At 26.3% G+C, this 18729-nt stretch overlaps 2 protein-coding genes across 2 annotated transcripts; both read right to left on the bottom strand.

Moving 5' to 3' along the window:
• Positions 1–22: 22 nt before the first annotated feature.
• Positions 23–12485, bottom strand: LOC107166887 (uncharacterized). The gene is made up of 5 exons (XM_089221400.1): positions 12406–12485; positions 9683–9797; positions 7084–7272; positions 2375–2481; positions 23–1960 (listed from the first exon to the last, which is right to left on the bottom strand). Exons 2-5 carry the CDS (start codon positions 9774–9776, stop codon positions 1844–1846), a joined length of 507 nt encoding a protein of 168 aa, XP_089077526.1. The 5' UTR covers positions 9777–9797; positions 12406–12485; the 3' UTR covers positions 23–1843.
• LOC107166894 (solute carrier family 15 member 2-like) lies at positions 12152–18061 on the bottom strand. Its single transcript, XM_015515730.2, has 13 exons — positions 17972–18061; positions 17102–17388; positions 16148–16230; positions 15851–16021; positions 15537–15785; positions 15189–15422; positions 14466–14599; positions 14242–14397; positions 13708–13828; positions 13485–13613; positions 12897–13004; positions 12678–12819; positions 12152–12603 (listed from the first exon to the last, which is right to left on the bottom strand). Exons 2-13 carry the CDS (start codon positions 17382–17384, stop codon positions 12563–12565), a joined length of 1851 nt encoding a protein of 616 aa, XP_015371216.2. The 5' UTR covers positions 17385–17388; positions 17972–18061; the 3' UTR covers positions 12152–12562.
• Between the last annotated feature and the right edge of the window lie 668 nt (positions 18062–18729).

The raw sequence follows: 18729 nt of genomic DNA, 5'->3' as shown, positions 1-18729 counted from the left end.
AAATCTAAAATGTTTTTGTAAGTTAAGAAGGTTTTATATTAAAAACTGAAAAATTGACTGGCTAAGAATATATGTTTAAGTTATGACTTACTCTGGATCTACAGCTGCTGTGGCCATGGATTTTTAAGCCCACCAATTCTATTTATTTAGAGAAACTACTACTTAGTAAGTTTTTTTGTACACACCTAAACAATAATAAAATAATATATAATATACATATACATATATTTATTTATACATATATATATATTATGTGTATGCATATTATGTTAAAAATTAAATAAACAGGAAAATAAAATCTTTAAAAAATCTAATGGTTTGATATTTGTAATTGTAAATAGTTCAGTAAAACATGTGAATCAATTTTTTTTGTTTAAATTATTACAAAGTATGGTTGGGAAACAATTTGTAGTATGTTAAAGTTATACAATTAAAATATAATTAAACAAGTTTTATATTTAAAAAAAACCCTGAATTGTAAAAATAATTGTACAAATTTTTTCTTTACTATTTTTATATGAAGTGAGTTGGAGAACTTAATCTAGCAGATTAGTATTAGATTTTTTTTGTTATCTATTATTCTGTTAAGTTCACTGTAATTTGTTCCCGATTAGGTTCTAGATTTATTCGCATTTAATAAAGTTAAACTGACATCATTTTGACAAATTGTGTATTCATTATTATTAAATAATAATATATTATATATGTGTTCATCAAAGTGCTATTGCTCTGTTATACATCTAATTATTTTTTTCTATCCTAATAATTTAAAAGTATTACATCACTAAGTAGGGTATTGTATTACTAAACAGTTTACTATTGGTAATGAATAGAGTTGGTATGTTGATGACTTAAGTAACACAAAAATGATCTAAAAGAATCTAATTAAATAAGTGAAAAAAAAATAATAATTTGTACAAGAAATATGGGTGTCAAGGTAATTTAAAATAAGAGTTATAAATTAATAATATTAATAAACAATAGTTAATATTTATATTTTAAGCATTATGTAAAATCATTAAAAATAACTAAATGAATAAAAAAAAATATTCACAATTTTAAATTATTTTTTTAATTTAATTCATATTGCACTGTTGTACTGTATAATTAAAATATGTTTAATATAAATTAAGATACCATCACTTAAAAAATATTGTTTCTGTATTAATTTTCATAAATATGTAAGGCGGTTACTTACAGATGGTTTTGCTTTTGACATGTTTAAAATTGTTGAAATATAAAATTTGATAACATTGATTAAATGGTGAAAGTGAGTGCCAAAATACTACTGACAACAATTCCCTTAACTGCAATTTTAAACATGTCAATCAATATGTTCATATTAATTTAATCTTGTTTATTGAATATATTCCACACATTATAAAATACTTGATAAGTGTATATGATCGATGATATATCTGAAAGACGACTTGTTTTATCAATGTATAACACTCGTTAAATTTTTTGGTACACAATAATTTTGATCAACAAACCCCCGTAATAATAATATTAAAATTATTTTTTTTTGAATATTATACAAATTTTCTTTAAAATCTAAAATTTGAGGAAAATACCCTTACATTGTACAAAATCTATAAAAAATACTAAAAAAATTCAAAAGTTAAGATCTTAACTATGTACTAATTAGTAATTAGATAATACATAACGCTAATGAAAATGTGTTATCTTTTCTGATTAATATTTTATAAATATTGATTCACATTAAAAATATATCATACAAATTTTGGTATAAAACATATGTTGAACTTACATTATTTCCATGCTTCTAGTGTAATTTAATGCAAGTTTTGTATCATCTTATAATTATTGTTTTATTTCGTAATTAAAGTTCAATACCAAATGTTACACTGAGGTGTAAAGTGTTCAGTGGTTTTGAACTGTGTTTCAACTTCAATCTTGGTTGATTTTCATTACATCCACAAAAATAGCATTTTGGTGGCTATAATTAAATTTGTAGTAATCAAATATAACAATTTATGTAGTCTACCAAATCATTTTGCTTTAGTACAGATAAAATGTGTTTATACAATACAATGTAACATAGAATTATACATATATTTATTTTTTATAAACAATAAGCAATTTGTAGGTTGAGTGAAGTAAATAATTTACTTGATGGTTTTACAATGATGTGGGCTTATTATACAGTATAATACATAATTAAATAATCTAAAAATAATAACATTTTTAAAACCAATAATGAATTGCTACACTTAAATTGTATTATGAATTTAAACATGGCTATTATTATTATATTTTTACAAATATTCAAATAATAATTTCTGAATTATATTTTATTTATTTTTGAAAATAAATCATTTAATTGTAAAATATTATGTATTTTAAAGTTTACCTTAAATTCTGATTCATATTTAGAGCTCTTATCCATGGAAGTCATATTATACATGTCTTTAATTTTTGAAGATGCTTGTGAGAAACAGTTTTGGTTTTTATGTTTTTCTAAAAACAAAAATAAATTAAATCTTTTATTTTAGTGATGCTAAGATACCAATACTAAAATTTATTGTGAAAAGATGGATAAAGTGTCTACCCCGATGTGGATAAATTTTTTTCACTTCTTAATTATACAATTTAAATTAATATTGAATCTTGATTTTATTATGCAAATGTTCGGTATAAAAATAGAAACAAGTGCCCATCATTTCACCCACATTGGTTGGGTAAACTGGCCAGTCTATGTGATCACGTATAAAATATAAATGTTTTAGGCCTATTGCTTGCCTTCAATTACATGTTACAATAATATAATATCGATTTGAATCACTTAAAATTAGATAGAATAACATTTCATTACGTAGGTGCAGTTAATAGAAAGTTCTTTGTCAGATCTTTGTAAAATTTCTTTTTCCTCACTTTAATAAACACAACATTTAATGATATAATACTTGCTTTTAACAAATATAATTAAAACAAGTGGTGTATTTTATACACTTGAGTGACAGTCCCATTTAAGCTATTGTGATATTTACTGCAACTATCACATCTTAGTATCATCTAACATCTTGTATAATAATAATCATTAAAAAAATAAATAATATTAAATTAATTGTATCTATATTATACATATATTATATATAAAACAATAATATGTATTGTAATGAAATTACTTAGGTAATTGTTCAATGTCCTGCATCGCGTGCATATTGTGTCCCTGACTGACAGGACCGGCTTTAAATGCGATTGACGATTGCGACGGCACAGGGATGCCAAAATCAGGGGGGGCGTGGTTGTCTGTTTACATGTTTTAAAAGAGGGTAAAGGGCGCAGAAATAATACTTGCACTGGGTGATGAAAAACCTAGAGCCGGCCCTGGTCCCAGCTTTTATTTATTGGTATTTGATTAGGTGGTTGCGCCGGATTAAAAAGTCAAAAACTGGTCATAGTACCTATCATTTTCGAAGTTGTGACCCAGTAGAATCAGTATAGGTAACTTTTTATAATCTAATTCCGTATCGTAGGGTAGTAAACGGACGCTTTGTACGGGCGAGACCGTTTTCGACCAAAAACGTACCTTTCTCTTTTCGGCCGATTCATTTTTCGACCAAATTTAAAAAAAGTTTATTCCCTTTTTAATTTTTACCAAAATCGTACCCTTCCCTTTTCGGCTGATTCACTTTGCGACCAAAATAAAAAAAGACTGATTCCCTTTTCGGCCAAAACAAAAATTTATATAATATATGTAAAAAAAAAAAAAAATAATTGCTTAATTGCTGCTATATAATATAGTTTTTATAAGTTGCATAAAATGTCATAAAATAACAATATTCGTAAAAATACAATTCACGACAAAATTATTTACAAAACGATATAATTTTACACACACTAAAAATTATCTCTATTATTTCATTTATTTAAATTTTGAAGGTTTTTCAAATCGAATTCAAATTGTTTGGTACTATTCAGTACCAACTTATACTTTTAATAATTTGTCAAAATTACATAATTATATAATTACCATAATTTTACAAAAAATTTTGTTTTTGGTTGAAAAGGGAATCAGTCTTTTTTTAAATTTGGTCGAAAAGGGAATCAACCTTTTTTAAATTTGGTCGAAAAGGAAATGGTACGTTTTTGGTCGAAAACGGCTATACCCCTTTGTACTATTTCATTGTTTGAGTTGCATACCGCGGACACTTTGTAGGTACGGTGTAAACACACCGGGAAATATATTTTACAAGATAAGATAAAATCAAATTGCTCAAAACTTAAGATCGCGTTTAGTGACACAGTAGATCTGTAAACCAAACTACAAAACTAAATCTAAAAATGTGTTCAAAAGTGACTTGTACCTTGTACGAGTAAAGTTACTACAAACTCTTACGAACCGACGATTGATAACTTATATAAATCATATTATTTTCATATTAATAATTTTTTTTTTAAATATTTTTATTTATCGCATAGTATGAATTATTAACAAAATGATCTGATTATAGCCACGGATCGAGTGATAAAAAATAAAAGCTGAAAAACCTTGCACTTACCAATATGAAAAGCCGAGCTATTAATTATAGAAAATCAAAAAATCAAATACTTCTGTCTGGTTACTCAGAAAAGAGTTCGAACCAGATTTGAAGAAAATTCACGAAAAACGAATTTATTATAAGAACTATATTATTATTAATTATTATTTTTATTTATGTCTTAACTAGCTGTGTTGCAAATTATGTGACATGCATAATTTTTTTTTCCATACATGAAATAGTACTAACTGTCCGCCATATACTTTTTATTACTACCTGAAATAGTACCTACAAACTTTCTGTAATTTAAATTTTTCTAGGTGACCGTTCAAAGTGTTATATAACCGTCTTGGACCTATATCGATATTAAATAATTTACTAGGTACCTAGACGCGAATGTACCCAATGTAGCCTTCCATCTTGCTTACTAGGTACCTACCTACTTAGGTAAATAAAGAAATACCTATAGGTATAGAAAAATGCTGATTATTTTGCCTTAACTGGTTACCTATATTGCATAGGTTACCTATATCTAGCTATTATAAGTACAATTTTATCTCGAATCCCAATAAGAAGGCAGGTATGAATTAAATATTTAACAAAAAATTTCAGAATTAATAATAGTTTAAATTTATGTACAGCATATTTTGATCGATATGTAGCCATGTGGACGAGTGACCTTGTCAATCTTATCTTAAGACCGAAATATTAAATTTATGTCCTGCAGGTAATCTGGTAATGTAAAGCATAATAGATAAAAATGTGTAAATTTGATTTAATACTAACGTAGTGAACGATATTAATGTATTCAATTTCTAGTTAAATACCTAGCACCTACCTTATATCTGTATATATTATTTTTATACTTTATCTATAACCCACGCTGTTTCGTTGATTCATTAACTAAGTATAGATAGATATTTCATAAGATAACGCTGAACAACTTTTAACCAATAATCAAATAGGTTTGGTCCACGGTAAAATTTCAAGTCAGATACCTATTTTGTAATTGTGTGAATAATTTTTGTTGATTTTACAATTCATTAATAGGTATGGCTAAATAATAATATAAAATTGGCGCATTTAATAAAAATCATCAATTTTATAATGATATTGTGGGGATTGTAAACTCCACCGATTTACAGGTAGTCGATTTTAGGGTTGGATTTATAACATGTAAATTCCACCGATACGTATTTTTGACCTGAAAGCACGTAAATTCCATATAAAAATCCAAATATACATCACTTTACAAAAGCTCTATTAGATAGGTATTCAAGAATTATTATATTATTTATTTTAATATTGTGTAAAAAAAGATATAAGTATCTGAATATAATATATATAAATAATAAATCTGTACATATATTATAATGTAGGTACGCATTACTTACGTAATGTTAATAATTATAAATTTTTCTATTATTTCTATTTGATTTTTATATGATTTTTTTTTTTAAACTATTGTATTTAAATACAATAGATATATTATAATTAGGGCCCGGATTTAAATGTACTCAAAACCATACAAATATGCTCTAAAAATAGCCAAAAATGTCCTTAAAAAATGAATTTTCCCTCAAAAATGCCATTTATATTTATTTGTTATACAATTTGTTATTTTAATTTGAAATTTATTACCTATTAAAATATATTTATTACATTATTGAAAAAAAAATTGGAAAAATTGACTTGATGCTGCTATGAAAAAACATACCGGTGGAGTTTACATTTTTTTTTCAGGTAAAAAGAAAATGTACCGGTGTAGTTTACATTTTTTTTTCAGGTAAAATAAACGTACCGGTGGAATTTACATGAAAAAAGGTCTAAAAAGGTCGCAATCGGTGGATTTTACATGCGGCCGTATCTAGTTGGGCCATTTGGGTATCTACGTAACTGAAACATGACGCAAGTTACTGTCAACTGGTAAAATTTACTATACGCCTACAAAATTTTCCTTTTTTGGACGGAAGTGTAGAACCAGTGAAGCCGTTTAATGAATATTATACTTTAATAGCTCTTTCTAAAAAAACATTATTTGATAAAATATTAAAATATAAAAAAATTAAAAGAGCAGAGGGGATCTCATCAACAGACATAATAGGTAGGTTTCCCTTAAAAGTATACTTTTCAGGGCAAGTGCTCGTTTAAGTCTTACTATATCTTTGCCAATTTTTATTGGTACGAGTAACGAGTATAGTAATGGTACGTCATACGCGTTGTAATTATAAAGCCGTGATAGCGGAAAATGAAAATAATATTATTTATCAAAATCATACAAAACCGATGATTATTTGCCAACGTCGACCAATCGCGTTCTTAACTAAATTTTACAAATCAGTGACGGATTCAATTACTTCCCAGTTAGGTTTCCCTTAGATGTTATATTATGTATTTCAAGTATTTGAACCTAACCTAACCTAACCTACCTATTCGTTTACCTATTTGTAATGGGTACTATGAGTCTATGACTACTTCCTATTCCTATTCCCCCTTCCTCTGCACCGCCAGCAGTAAGAGCAATCCTAGATCCACCGCAGTTCCAATTTTAATATTGTGTTTTAGGTGTTTTTTTTACTTATTAGGTCGACTTCATCTTCGTATTCGTCTCCGTTTGCAGTACCATTATTTCGATCGATTGTGTTTTTAATCGGGGTACTATTTTTCATCCTCTCAGAGTAAGTCTGATTCCAGTCTTGGTAAAGCGACATAGACAGTACACTGACGTTGTTGTGTTTTCTGTCGTATTCTATGACCTTTTTCAAATCTAAAATATCATCATGTTCACTGTGCATCATATATTGTTAAAAATTTAAAATATAAACCAATAAAGGTATGCACCTACTTTTATCTGTACCTATTAAATATTGTAGTATTACTATTACAGCCTGCACAGTTAATGTCCGGCACTTCAAAAGTTATATTACTAATTATTATATTTGTATACATAATCTACGACATTTTATCCTGAGATGTATTATAAATATTAAATTATATATAATAATTAAAAGTATAATACTTATCTATATCGATGGTTAGAGAACTACGATAATATTGTTATATATTTACATACCATTACCTACGTTGAATTTCAGAAGTGCATAATATAGAGAATAATAAATTACTATTATAGGCAAGTACATGTTTGGATTGTTATTTTTTTTTTTGCAATTACTTTTTTCGTTATTTTTTTGGTGAAACTCAATCAGACGAATCAGTACTAACATTTTATAGTACCTATATATGATACGTCATATTACACATTCATATTATAATATATTTGTTGTATAATATTATGATTTATGACCTCAGAGAAAATGTTTTATAGTATAACACTAAATGTTTGCGGAGATAAGAAAAAAGTTGTATTTTACTATTATACCTATGTGTAATACTTTTGTATGTATAGGTGTACCCATCGCTGTAACAAGTTCTCCTATACGTTTTTAATTATTAGCCCATCCTCGTTGATATCAAAATCTTCAAAAAAATCTGTCATGTGTTCAATGTGTAAAATAATTAATAATTAGCTATATAATAATATACAGGGTGATTTATGAGGCGGAAAACACTCATTATTTATAAAAACTATTTACTTTTTTCAAATTTTTTTGTTTTCAAAATTTTAGATCTACGCTGTTCTAAAACTTTATAAATTTTCAATATTTTTCACCCTTATACTTATTTGGTAAACCACTATCAACTTTTGATTTTTAAATGGCAACCTATATATTAACAATACCATAAATGAATAAGGCTATTTTTTAAATACATTTTTACGTTTAAATTTTCATTTTTAGTTAATCCGTTGGCGAGATATTTAGTCCCCCAAAGTTGGATGGTTTTGGGGTGGTGTTTGTCCTGTGTAAATATGTTTACTTATTTTGGGGCACAACTTAGGATTAACTATCGTACTTACTGAATTTATTTGAAAAGTGTATTATGTTTTATGCTAGAGTACAAAAATCCCAATTGCTGCGGCCGCGGTACGCCGGTACTGACATGGTATAACACATTTATACACAAACACCACCCCAAAACCATCCAACTTTGGGAGACTATATCTCGTCAACGGATTAACGAAAAATGAAAATTTAAACGTGAAAATGCATTAAAAATAGTCTTATTCATTTATGATATTGTTAATATAGGTTGCCGTTTAAAAATCAAAAGTTGATAGTGGTTTACCAAATAAGTATAAGGGTGAAAAATATTAAAAATGTATAAAGTTTTAGAACAGCATAGATCTAAAATTTTGAAAAAAAAAAAAATTTGAAAAAAGTAAATAGTTTTTATAAATAATGAGTGTTTTACGCCTCGTGAATCACCCTGTATATGATAATACAATGGGGATGTACCATTTGATTTATATGTACACCGTTGGTGACACAATGGTGCACAGAATAATGAATGATGTCTTCTTTTTACCCAGCTGTTTTGTCATTTATATCATATTAATTTTAGTAACGGGTCGATTAAAAAATAAGTGTGATATTGATGGTCGCTGTATTCTTAATCGCAAATAATGAAAATTAATAGTACTCTTACATTTATTATTGAAAAGTATTCCTTTTTTTATCCTCAAGCAACTATAATAACGGATATTTATTACATGGTATATGTCTTATACAATTAAAACGTTTTTGTAGTTAGTACTAAACTATCAAGGTGTCTATGAGCAGAATCAAAACATACCTACCTAAGTATTATATAATTTCGATTATTATGATCCAAAACAGAAAGTGATCTATCGATATAGATATTTTGTAAACATTTGTATTTAAAAATAAGCGTTCTATAGATAGGTACAGTTTAACAGTTATAAAACATGTATCTATCTTATTATTATAAAAACTTATTTTATTATTTATATTTTATTTTTAATGACGAAGGCCAAGTGGTGTGGCGCTCACTCTGGTTTATTTTCAACTTAGGCTTTCTAGGACTAAAGCTTCTTGTAACAATCAAATTTTAGTTACACTCATGTGTATACCCATATATATTACCTAAGTTGAAAATTATTAATAACCATCTATTATTTTATCAACCTATTAGATTTACGATTTAGGTATTTATACATTTATGCGCATTTAAGACGTGGAATGCGATTTTTTAAAGAATCGAAATATTTTAAACGAGCAATAATTTACAATTCTGAATTATTTTTCAATATTTACCTTTTATGAACTCATTTAGCAGATTAGGTTCTATGTTCGTGTACCCCAAGATTTCCAAGTGCCTTTTTACCTCTTCGGAATCAACTTCAACCATTTTGTAATTTGAGCTCAATACCTATAGGTAAGATAATATTCTATTATTATGTTATATGCTTTTAAAATTTGTAATAACTACGTTTAAATGAATTGTTGTTAAGGTTACACGGTAAGTAAATACCCACGAAAAAATAACCACGGTGTTTGAAATTTAAATTATGATAAATTTATAACAATTATAAAACAATAAAAAATAGATATTATTGCAGGAAAAAATATCGCGTGAAACTGTGTAAACAATTCCCTATATTAGCCTCCCCCACCATTTTAAATACAAAAATAAAATAATATGTTAACATTGATAAAATTATATTAACATTTTTTTTATATTGTTATAGGTATTAGGTAGTGGCATTTATCATGACAAAATAAACCCATGCCATTGATAATGGATTTGTGTTGACATCTGAAAAATCAGACGAAAATTAAAATATTATCATGGGCACAAATCGCTAGAGGACTAAGCGGGTGAAACCAGTGCAAATATCCCATTAGCTCACCAAAAATATGCAGTTTTTACTGTTTTTAGTTGTGCGTTATCAAAGCCCTCACTCACATTGGTGTTAAAAATGATAACCCCTTGAAATTTTAATGAATTTGAGTTTATATGAATATAATAAATAACAACAAAAAGACAAGCCGAAACCGTTATTGGTACCTAAGGTGAAACAAGCACGTCATATAACTGAAGACGGTGTTACGTAAAATTAATAAACAATAACATGATAAACAGACAAGATTACATCAATAAATGTACAAGGATATAAATTTCAAATTATCAACAAATGTAGGGTAGTAGTAATCTAAATCACTAGCATTGTTTCATTTAAAAAAAGAAAAATGTTTTAACTCAACAGCCTACACTATATCGTTTGTTACGGATAAATACTAAATATATTAGGTCATTAGGAAATCGTTACAAAACATAACTAAAGATCCTTAACGTCAAACTTGATCAAAGTTATATTTAAATGAAACTCACATTTGCAAACATTTTTTTAAAGTATCACATAATATTAAATGTTAATGTGGAATAAATTAATAAATTTATTATAAAATGTATTATATTATCTACTCAAATAATAATGATTATTTTACCTGCAGATATTGAATACATTTTTTTCATATTTACATTTTTTTGTAAGGTTTTTTCGTCGTCATGGGCAATTATTAACAAAAACATAATATTTACGATTCATAGTTTTTCCTTGTAGAGGACAAAATAATATATCGAGTAGCGTGCTATGTTTTTTTTTTCAAACTGGATGTTGATAACATTTTTCTAATGTTTATCTTTGGTATCTAGTATAATTAATGTAACTTTTATATTACTTGATAATATGAACTGTAGCAATAACAATCATGCATAAACCATAAACCAAACTTGAAACTTATACATATAGGTACTTATATTTACTTACTCGTAAATTATAGGAAATATTATAAGATAAGATGATTCACAACCGAACTTTAATGATGTATAGGTATTAGGTAAATATTTTTTTTATCAAATTAAAATTTAAAACTTTAAAATTTACTATTTATTTGAAAAATTCCATTGGCTACTAATACTCGTGTATGTTGTAAAAATATCAGGAATCAATAAAAATTTTAATTTTAAGGTGAGGGTTATTAAATCAAATGCAGCCCTAAAATGCTAGAAATAGGAAACTATAACAAGTGCTCTGTACACAATTTTATGATGCACCTATTGGCTATTAAGTATTTATTTTAATCATTAAACTAATTGTAATATATTATTAATTTTTGTGTCATGTTAACTTTCCGATAAGATACATTTTAATTACCTATCTATAATAGTTTTGTTACATTAATTGTAATTTTGATTTTTAATTTAAGTTTTAATTCAATGTTTACGTTTTTAATAGTTTTTAGTGCATAAACTTACAGCCCCGATTCACTATACCTATTGCTTATTGTTGAAAAACGAAATTTATTTATTTATATCACCATCATTGACATAAAAGCTCAACCAAAAAGTTGTTATTTATCCGTATTTAATCATCATTAATATTATCTTAAATCCTTTACTGTATAGTCTATACTCCATAGGTATCAAATTTGATTTAATTAATCAAAATTTCACGACCTTCGTGGCTGCTTGATTTCCCAACACTATAATTCGGCTTCTAGTAGGTTCCCCATGACTTTCTATTATGGAAAACAAACCCAATTTTTTCCATCTAAGTCTCAGTTCTTTTCTTTCAAAAGGTTATTCAGTCAACTGATTGTTTAAATAATTGTAATGTTACTACATGTAATGTAACTAATTAGGTACCTATAATTTATGATATGATTATGAATGCTACTGACTAATACTATTATTTACGATACTGTACATAAAAACGAATCGCGTGCGTAGTTTTACATTTTATTTAAAAAAATATGTCAATGAAACTTATAATTGGATAGCCAGATAGGTAAATACTAGTTGTAATCACTAGCCACTACGAGCCAGGCAGCATGTAGAACAACAAACAAAAATCCGATATTCTGGTGTACTAAGCTTTAACGTTATATTAACGGTGTAGGTACAATATTTTAAATATTATATAGCATCTAACAATCAAACATATTTTCACACAATTTCAATAGACAATAGATACCTAAATAAAATACTTGGCTAAGTGCATTTAAGATATTTTCATTGTTATCGCCGTTTTCGATGAATTTGATTTTAATAACAATATTATAATTATTAATAATATTTTAAACTCTATATATTATTTGCTGATAATTGTCTTAAATATAATCTCTTCGTTTTCAAAACGATAGTTGATAACTCTCCTTTTTTAATAACATCACTGAAAACACAAAAATAAAAGTAATTTAAAGACAATAGGTGGATTGTTTTTTGTAGTATCGTGTAGGATATTACCTAAATTAACATTATCTCTATCGTTCTCATTTCCTGTATCTGCTTTATTTTTGTAATATAATTTTTCGTACGTGTTACTCCATTTGCAGGTGCCGAATATCGTTAAGAGTGCAATGGAAGCGAACATAAAAAACATGTTGGACTGGTTTTAAATCACACTAGACATATTAATTTGGTCTTGTGGGTATAAATTAAAGGAAACAAAAACTGATTACCTACTTTCTTTTCAAACGCTACAAATTTGTTGATAAAAATGACAATTAAATTCCCAAGAGCCACGCAAAAATACCACATAGATATTGACACAGTTTTCATCGATTCGGGAGTCTGTAAAAAAAAGTTCGGCAAATACAATTATTTGTGTAGGTAACGTAAAAAAAGCAATGTAGATGCAAAAAACAAAACAGTAAGGTTTGTGGACGTTTTCCCATCCACCCCGTGACGGCCTTGCTATTAATCAATACGAAGCCAGATCAATATTTTTAAAGGATCAAGTATTTTATAAATTAAAATAAAAACGATAAATGTATAATTATGACCTCCATTGTATATTTTATTTTATATTTCTACAAATTTATCCTAGAGACGTATTATAACATTCATTGGAAAAAATGAATAAAAATGGGACTAACAAGTTTTTCCTTGCCCCCTTAAATTGGTTCATATCGTATTAAATTTGTCTTTATTTAAGTTTGTTGGTTGACGTTTATGCCTAATAATCGTTAGTCGTGTGTATGATAGTTAAGGATAGTTGAGTTACATATTAAATTGAAATTGATTTTACTTTTTTTACTTATTTTTATTTACTTCCGAGAAAGAAAATGATAATCCAGTCATGGTAAACAGTGTTTCGCCGAATGTCATACAAATAAACTGAGGTAATAACCACTCTTTACTTAAAACATAAGTCTTTTCAACTGTATTTGATTGTAATTTCTAAAAATATTGTATTTTTATCAAATTACAAAATAGGAATAGTTAATTATAGTGATAATTGGACTTATAGGTAATAGAATAGGTAGATACTTACAGAATTTATTTTACTATCATATTCATTTCTATATGTGTAAATATGATTAGTTTCAAGATTTAAGACTCTCCTTGATATTGGCTGTTGTTTTTTATCCGTATAATGTATCGTCAGTGTATACCTTAAAATTGCATTAATTATTATATGTTTTTATAAATTTGAAAATTATTTGTAGTCATGAATTTATTATAATACATTAATAATCAATATAATATTATTATACTTTTTTTTTTAAATTTACCTAGGTATGGTAGTTAATAATTTAAACAGCAAACACCTATGACCTACAAAGTAATAGGTAGTAATTGCCACTTAGTTGCAACTTACTAACAAAACAAGAAAGTTACAACATTGAAACATATTTTTGAATTTCACAAAATAAAAAATCTATTTTCATGAAATGATCAACTTTACGAAGTGGCCATGATAATTTCATAATATGTTGTACTCTACGTGATATGTGTATGTGAGTGTTAATATTTTAAAATATAATATTGAGTAATATAATTGATTACTAAAACCATTTGTACTTACAAACCAGGAGGAATTTTCAAAACTGTATTATTTTGAAATTGAGTAACGGAATGTGCTTCTTCGAAAATTGTTATCTTATTATTAGACATGGACTGAAGTGTAAGGTTTTTGATGTGTAACCATATTCTGTAATCTTCATTTAATGGAACAATTATACTGATACAATACAGATTAACCAAATGAAAAATATTAGTTTAAAAAAAAATAATTATTCAAAACTTTACTGTGTTATATATGAATGATTTTTTTCTGAAGTCATGCATACATTTTCCGGCACAAGGACAACTGAAGGTCGGTTAAACAAAGTGTTATTCTCTTTAAATAAACTATTTTCCATTACTAATAATATAATTGATTTCTAAAAATATTATCCACACATAAAAACAATATAATAAAATGAATATATATGTTATTATAAAAAGGGATTTTTTTAAAGGTTAACACTTTTGAAAAAAAAAATTAATTTTACTAATTTTTTTATTTTTATCACTATAATTTGTAAGTTTTCATTTTTTCAAATGATAACATTTTTTAAAATTACTTATTCCTTAGCAGAATATTTTTTCTGAGAAATGTTGTTTATAAATATTTAGTTAATTAGTTATTGTTACGTATTTTAAGTTGAGATGAGTAACAGAGTACTGAGTGGGTACCTTTAGGTACTACTCCGTTCATGGAAACTTGAAAAATAAAATGTGTGCTGACTGCTGACAGTCAAAAAATTAAAAACTGAAAACTGATTATTAATATTTTTAAAAACATTCGAGATTATGAGTGTCTATTATTAAACAAATCGACTTGTATAATCAAAATCTAATAATATGTCCTTTTAAATAATATCTTACGCTACCCTGTTTAATAATAATTTGTAATATTGACTTTAATCATATATCTGACATTATCTTATATCTTATATCTTATATTATATTATATCTTTTCAAGCGTACTTTAAATATATCTCTGTTTTTCATAAGTGTTTTGCATTTTCTTTTCGGTATTCGGATTTTAATAGAACTTTTATTCATACATTTTCGTGTTCTAATATTATCTAATATAAAATATCCGGTTTCATTAAACTTTTGAAAGCCTAAATTTGATGTCCATATGTTTGCTAAACGTGGTTTTGTGTATGCGTCATAGTATGAATTTGTGTTATGTATATCTCTATCTTTAATATTTTCCTATAACACAGTAGAACTCAGATTACATATTATTAGTTAAATAAAAATACAAATTGTCAAAACAGTTTTTAGGATAATATACTATCACATAATATGTATATGTAATTCACACACCTCTAAACACATTTCAAGGCATCCTGCAAAAATAAACGATATACCAGCTATAGTACCGCCAAGCAACATTCGTTTTAGAGGATACTTAAATAGTTTATGGCTTTTCAAATAAGGGTAAACTATACGGTCCATAAATGGAATAGTGAATAGCACGAGTACGGGATTTACCACTTGTAGCATGTATACTGAAAATGGTATGCCAAACAAATGGTCGCTTGTTCGCGATGCTTGAAAAATCCAAGTTGTGTGCTAAATCAATACATAACTTACAATTAATATGGATAAGACTAACACGATATGTTTATAATATTAACTTGTTGGTCGAATAAACTCCAAAATATTGAAAAAGGTATGTAAAGACAGAGTATGTGTAACGTTTTCTTCGTGTCATTTATGATATCGTTTGGAAAAGAATTTTTTGCTAACTCTAACCAATGTTCATTTTTTGTCTTCTTACAGCGTGTTAATTGTTTCCACAATGAAAACTGTGAACAATTAAACAATGGCATACAATATATTATTTTAAACTGTAGTAATTTATTTTCGCATATAAAAGTTGGAAATTTATACTTTTTTAATTAATTAAAAAATATTTGAAAAAGTATACTTACCAAAATACATTTTATCATTTTTGGTAAAATATTAGTTAACGATTTTCTGAATAAGTAGTATGGGTTTCCGCAAATAAATACACCTAAAAATGTTTTACACTAAATATTTATTTATTTGTTTCTTTATAAAATGTATGCCATGATACATTAATAAAGCTTAAAATAACAATAATCAGGAATTAAATGCTTAATAAACATAAAGTACAGTTGATTATAAAAAGAGTTGTTATGTTTTAGTCATAAAAGTGACATATATGGCTATTTATTTAAGGGATAGAGAAAATTGTATTAATATATAATATAAATGTATATTAGTTTAATATCTAACTATCTACTTTCTGTAATTAATAATTATAAACCAATAATTTAATTATAATAAACAGTTTGTTCTAGATTTTGAAAGTCATCTTTGACTGTGAGTAATTGGATAATAAATAAATATTTTTTAAATCAGTTATTCAGAAACTCATAAATAATACAATATTATATTAATGTGTTTCTACACAAGTTGATAAAGGCATAAGAACCTCCGAGGTAGTGTAAGTATTTTAATAATTCATTATTTTTTATTGAATAAAATCACAAAAACTTGTTTAAATATTTTAATTAACATCGAGGAAGATAGGTAGTTTTTGCATGCGACTGTTATGTAAGTACTTTCCATTATACTCTAACAACTATATTATACATATATCCATTTTAAAAAGTTAAATTATAAGTGATTCAGAATAATGCAGTACCGATAATTGTTAGTTGATAATTTTTACATACCAGTCGCACTTAAAAGGACGGTATACACGTTTTGACTTTCGTTATATTTTTATTGATTTTAAATTAAGAATGTAGAATGTAGATAGGTATATTATATTGACCTACTTCATTTTTATTTTTATAAACTTAATTTGAGAAGGTTATTATTTAAATTAAAACTTAAAAGATTATGTGTTTTTATACTTATTGAGATTGCCATCGTGATAACCACCATTCCAAATCTGATAACATATTCGTTGATATTGTGACCATTGTACAACAAAATTTTGTTGATGATTGGTGAAGTTATCATTCCGAAAAATACGCCTAAGTGTATAGAAAAGTAAAACGTGCTGAAGAATACGTGTACTTGCGTCGAGGTTACGTTCTGATCATTTCCGATAAGCTGATCCACGCCAAATGCTGCAATACAGCATTTTATACCACCCACGCCAATTGAAACAAAAACCAGAGCGTATAACGCCATGAAGCTAAATAAATAAAATGCGTTTGTAATCATACAATTGATCGGTTAACTGAGTAGGTACAAAAAGTTATTTAATTCGACAATCAAATGATAGTCTGCAGGACTTTACAATATGCATATAGGTAGATATTATAGTTTTTATAGACCACGTTGAAGCGAATTTGTTGGTTCTTAAAGTTTTTAAGGGATAAAAATACTGTAATTATTAAGTATATAGGTATTATATAAATCACATTTAAATGTAACGCTATTGGTAACAGCTAGTGTTTATTTTATTTGTTGTACATCTTATTTTTTTGAAGAAATTGAATGATACATATGTAATTATGTCAAAAATATGTGTAATAGATATATACAACAATTAATTACTATCCATGCCATCAACCGAGCAGGTTAAAATTCTAAGTGCATAACGGGCATATATTTGAGAAACGTTTATTTTTATGTATTTTATTCAACCACCTATGCTAGGTACTTTGTTAGGTATATTATTTTTTAATCGCTTATAATAATATAATCGCTAATAATGATTATGCTGTAAGCATACGTATTAATATTGTTTTCGATTCAATAATTTTAATATTTACTTAATTAATATTGTATTTTGGATTTGAACAGTCGACCAAAATAAAATCAATATTCCAATCCAATACACGATTGAAAATGTTAAGATGGTTCTAAAATACAAAAATATTTGATAATTATTATAAATAGTATTATAATTCATAATAGTATAGTATTGTTATACATATAGGTATTCATTATAATTATGCAATAACCGGGAGTTGGTATAGTTTAAAAATGTTGATTGGAAATATCAATGTGTTGAAGTAAATTTAACTAAAAAAGTCATAAATAGTCATATGAAATGTATATAATACATTTTTATGGTTTAATAGTGATTAATTGTTGGAGTTTTATCCATAAGATGAGGTAAAAATAAACATTTAAATTTCGTGATCGTTTTCTATTAAATTTTAGTTTCTTCTTAAATGACATCATAGTTAGGTAAGTTAGGTTACATTTCGCATTGTACCTATCTGTTGTTTAGTTGATATATTAAAATGAAGATATTTCAGTATCACTAAACAAATAATTTATTAAATTTCAAAAGTAAATAATTATGAGGAAGCAATAGGTACCTACATATCATTTGTAAAAAAAGTACAGCAGAGAATTTAAGTTCAGCAGAACCAGTTGTGTGTATTAAAGCTTAATATGAGAAAATGTTGATCTATTTAAACGTAAGAATATTCTCTGATCGGTTATTGGTTTTTATGGTATTTTAATTTCTAAATGAATTACGAGCATTTTAAATAGATAGTATTATTGATATTTACCATAC

This window comes from Diuraphis noxia, unplaced genomic scaffold, assembly GCF_037042655.1.
Source record: "Diuraphis noxia isolate RWA-SAM2 unplaced genomic scaffold, SU_Dnox_SAM2 contig0002, whole genome shotgun sequence".
NCBI lineage: Eukaryota > Metazoa > Arthropoda > Insecta > Hemiptera > Aphididae > Diuraphis > Diuraphis noxia.
This window is presented reverse-complemented; position numbering and strand designations above follow the sequence as displayed.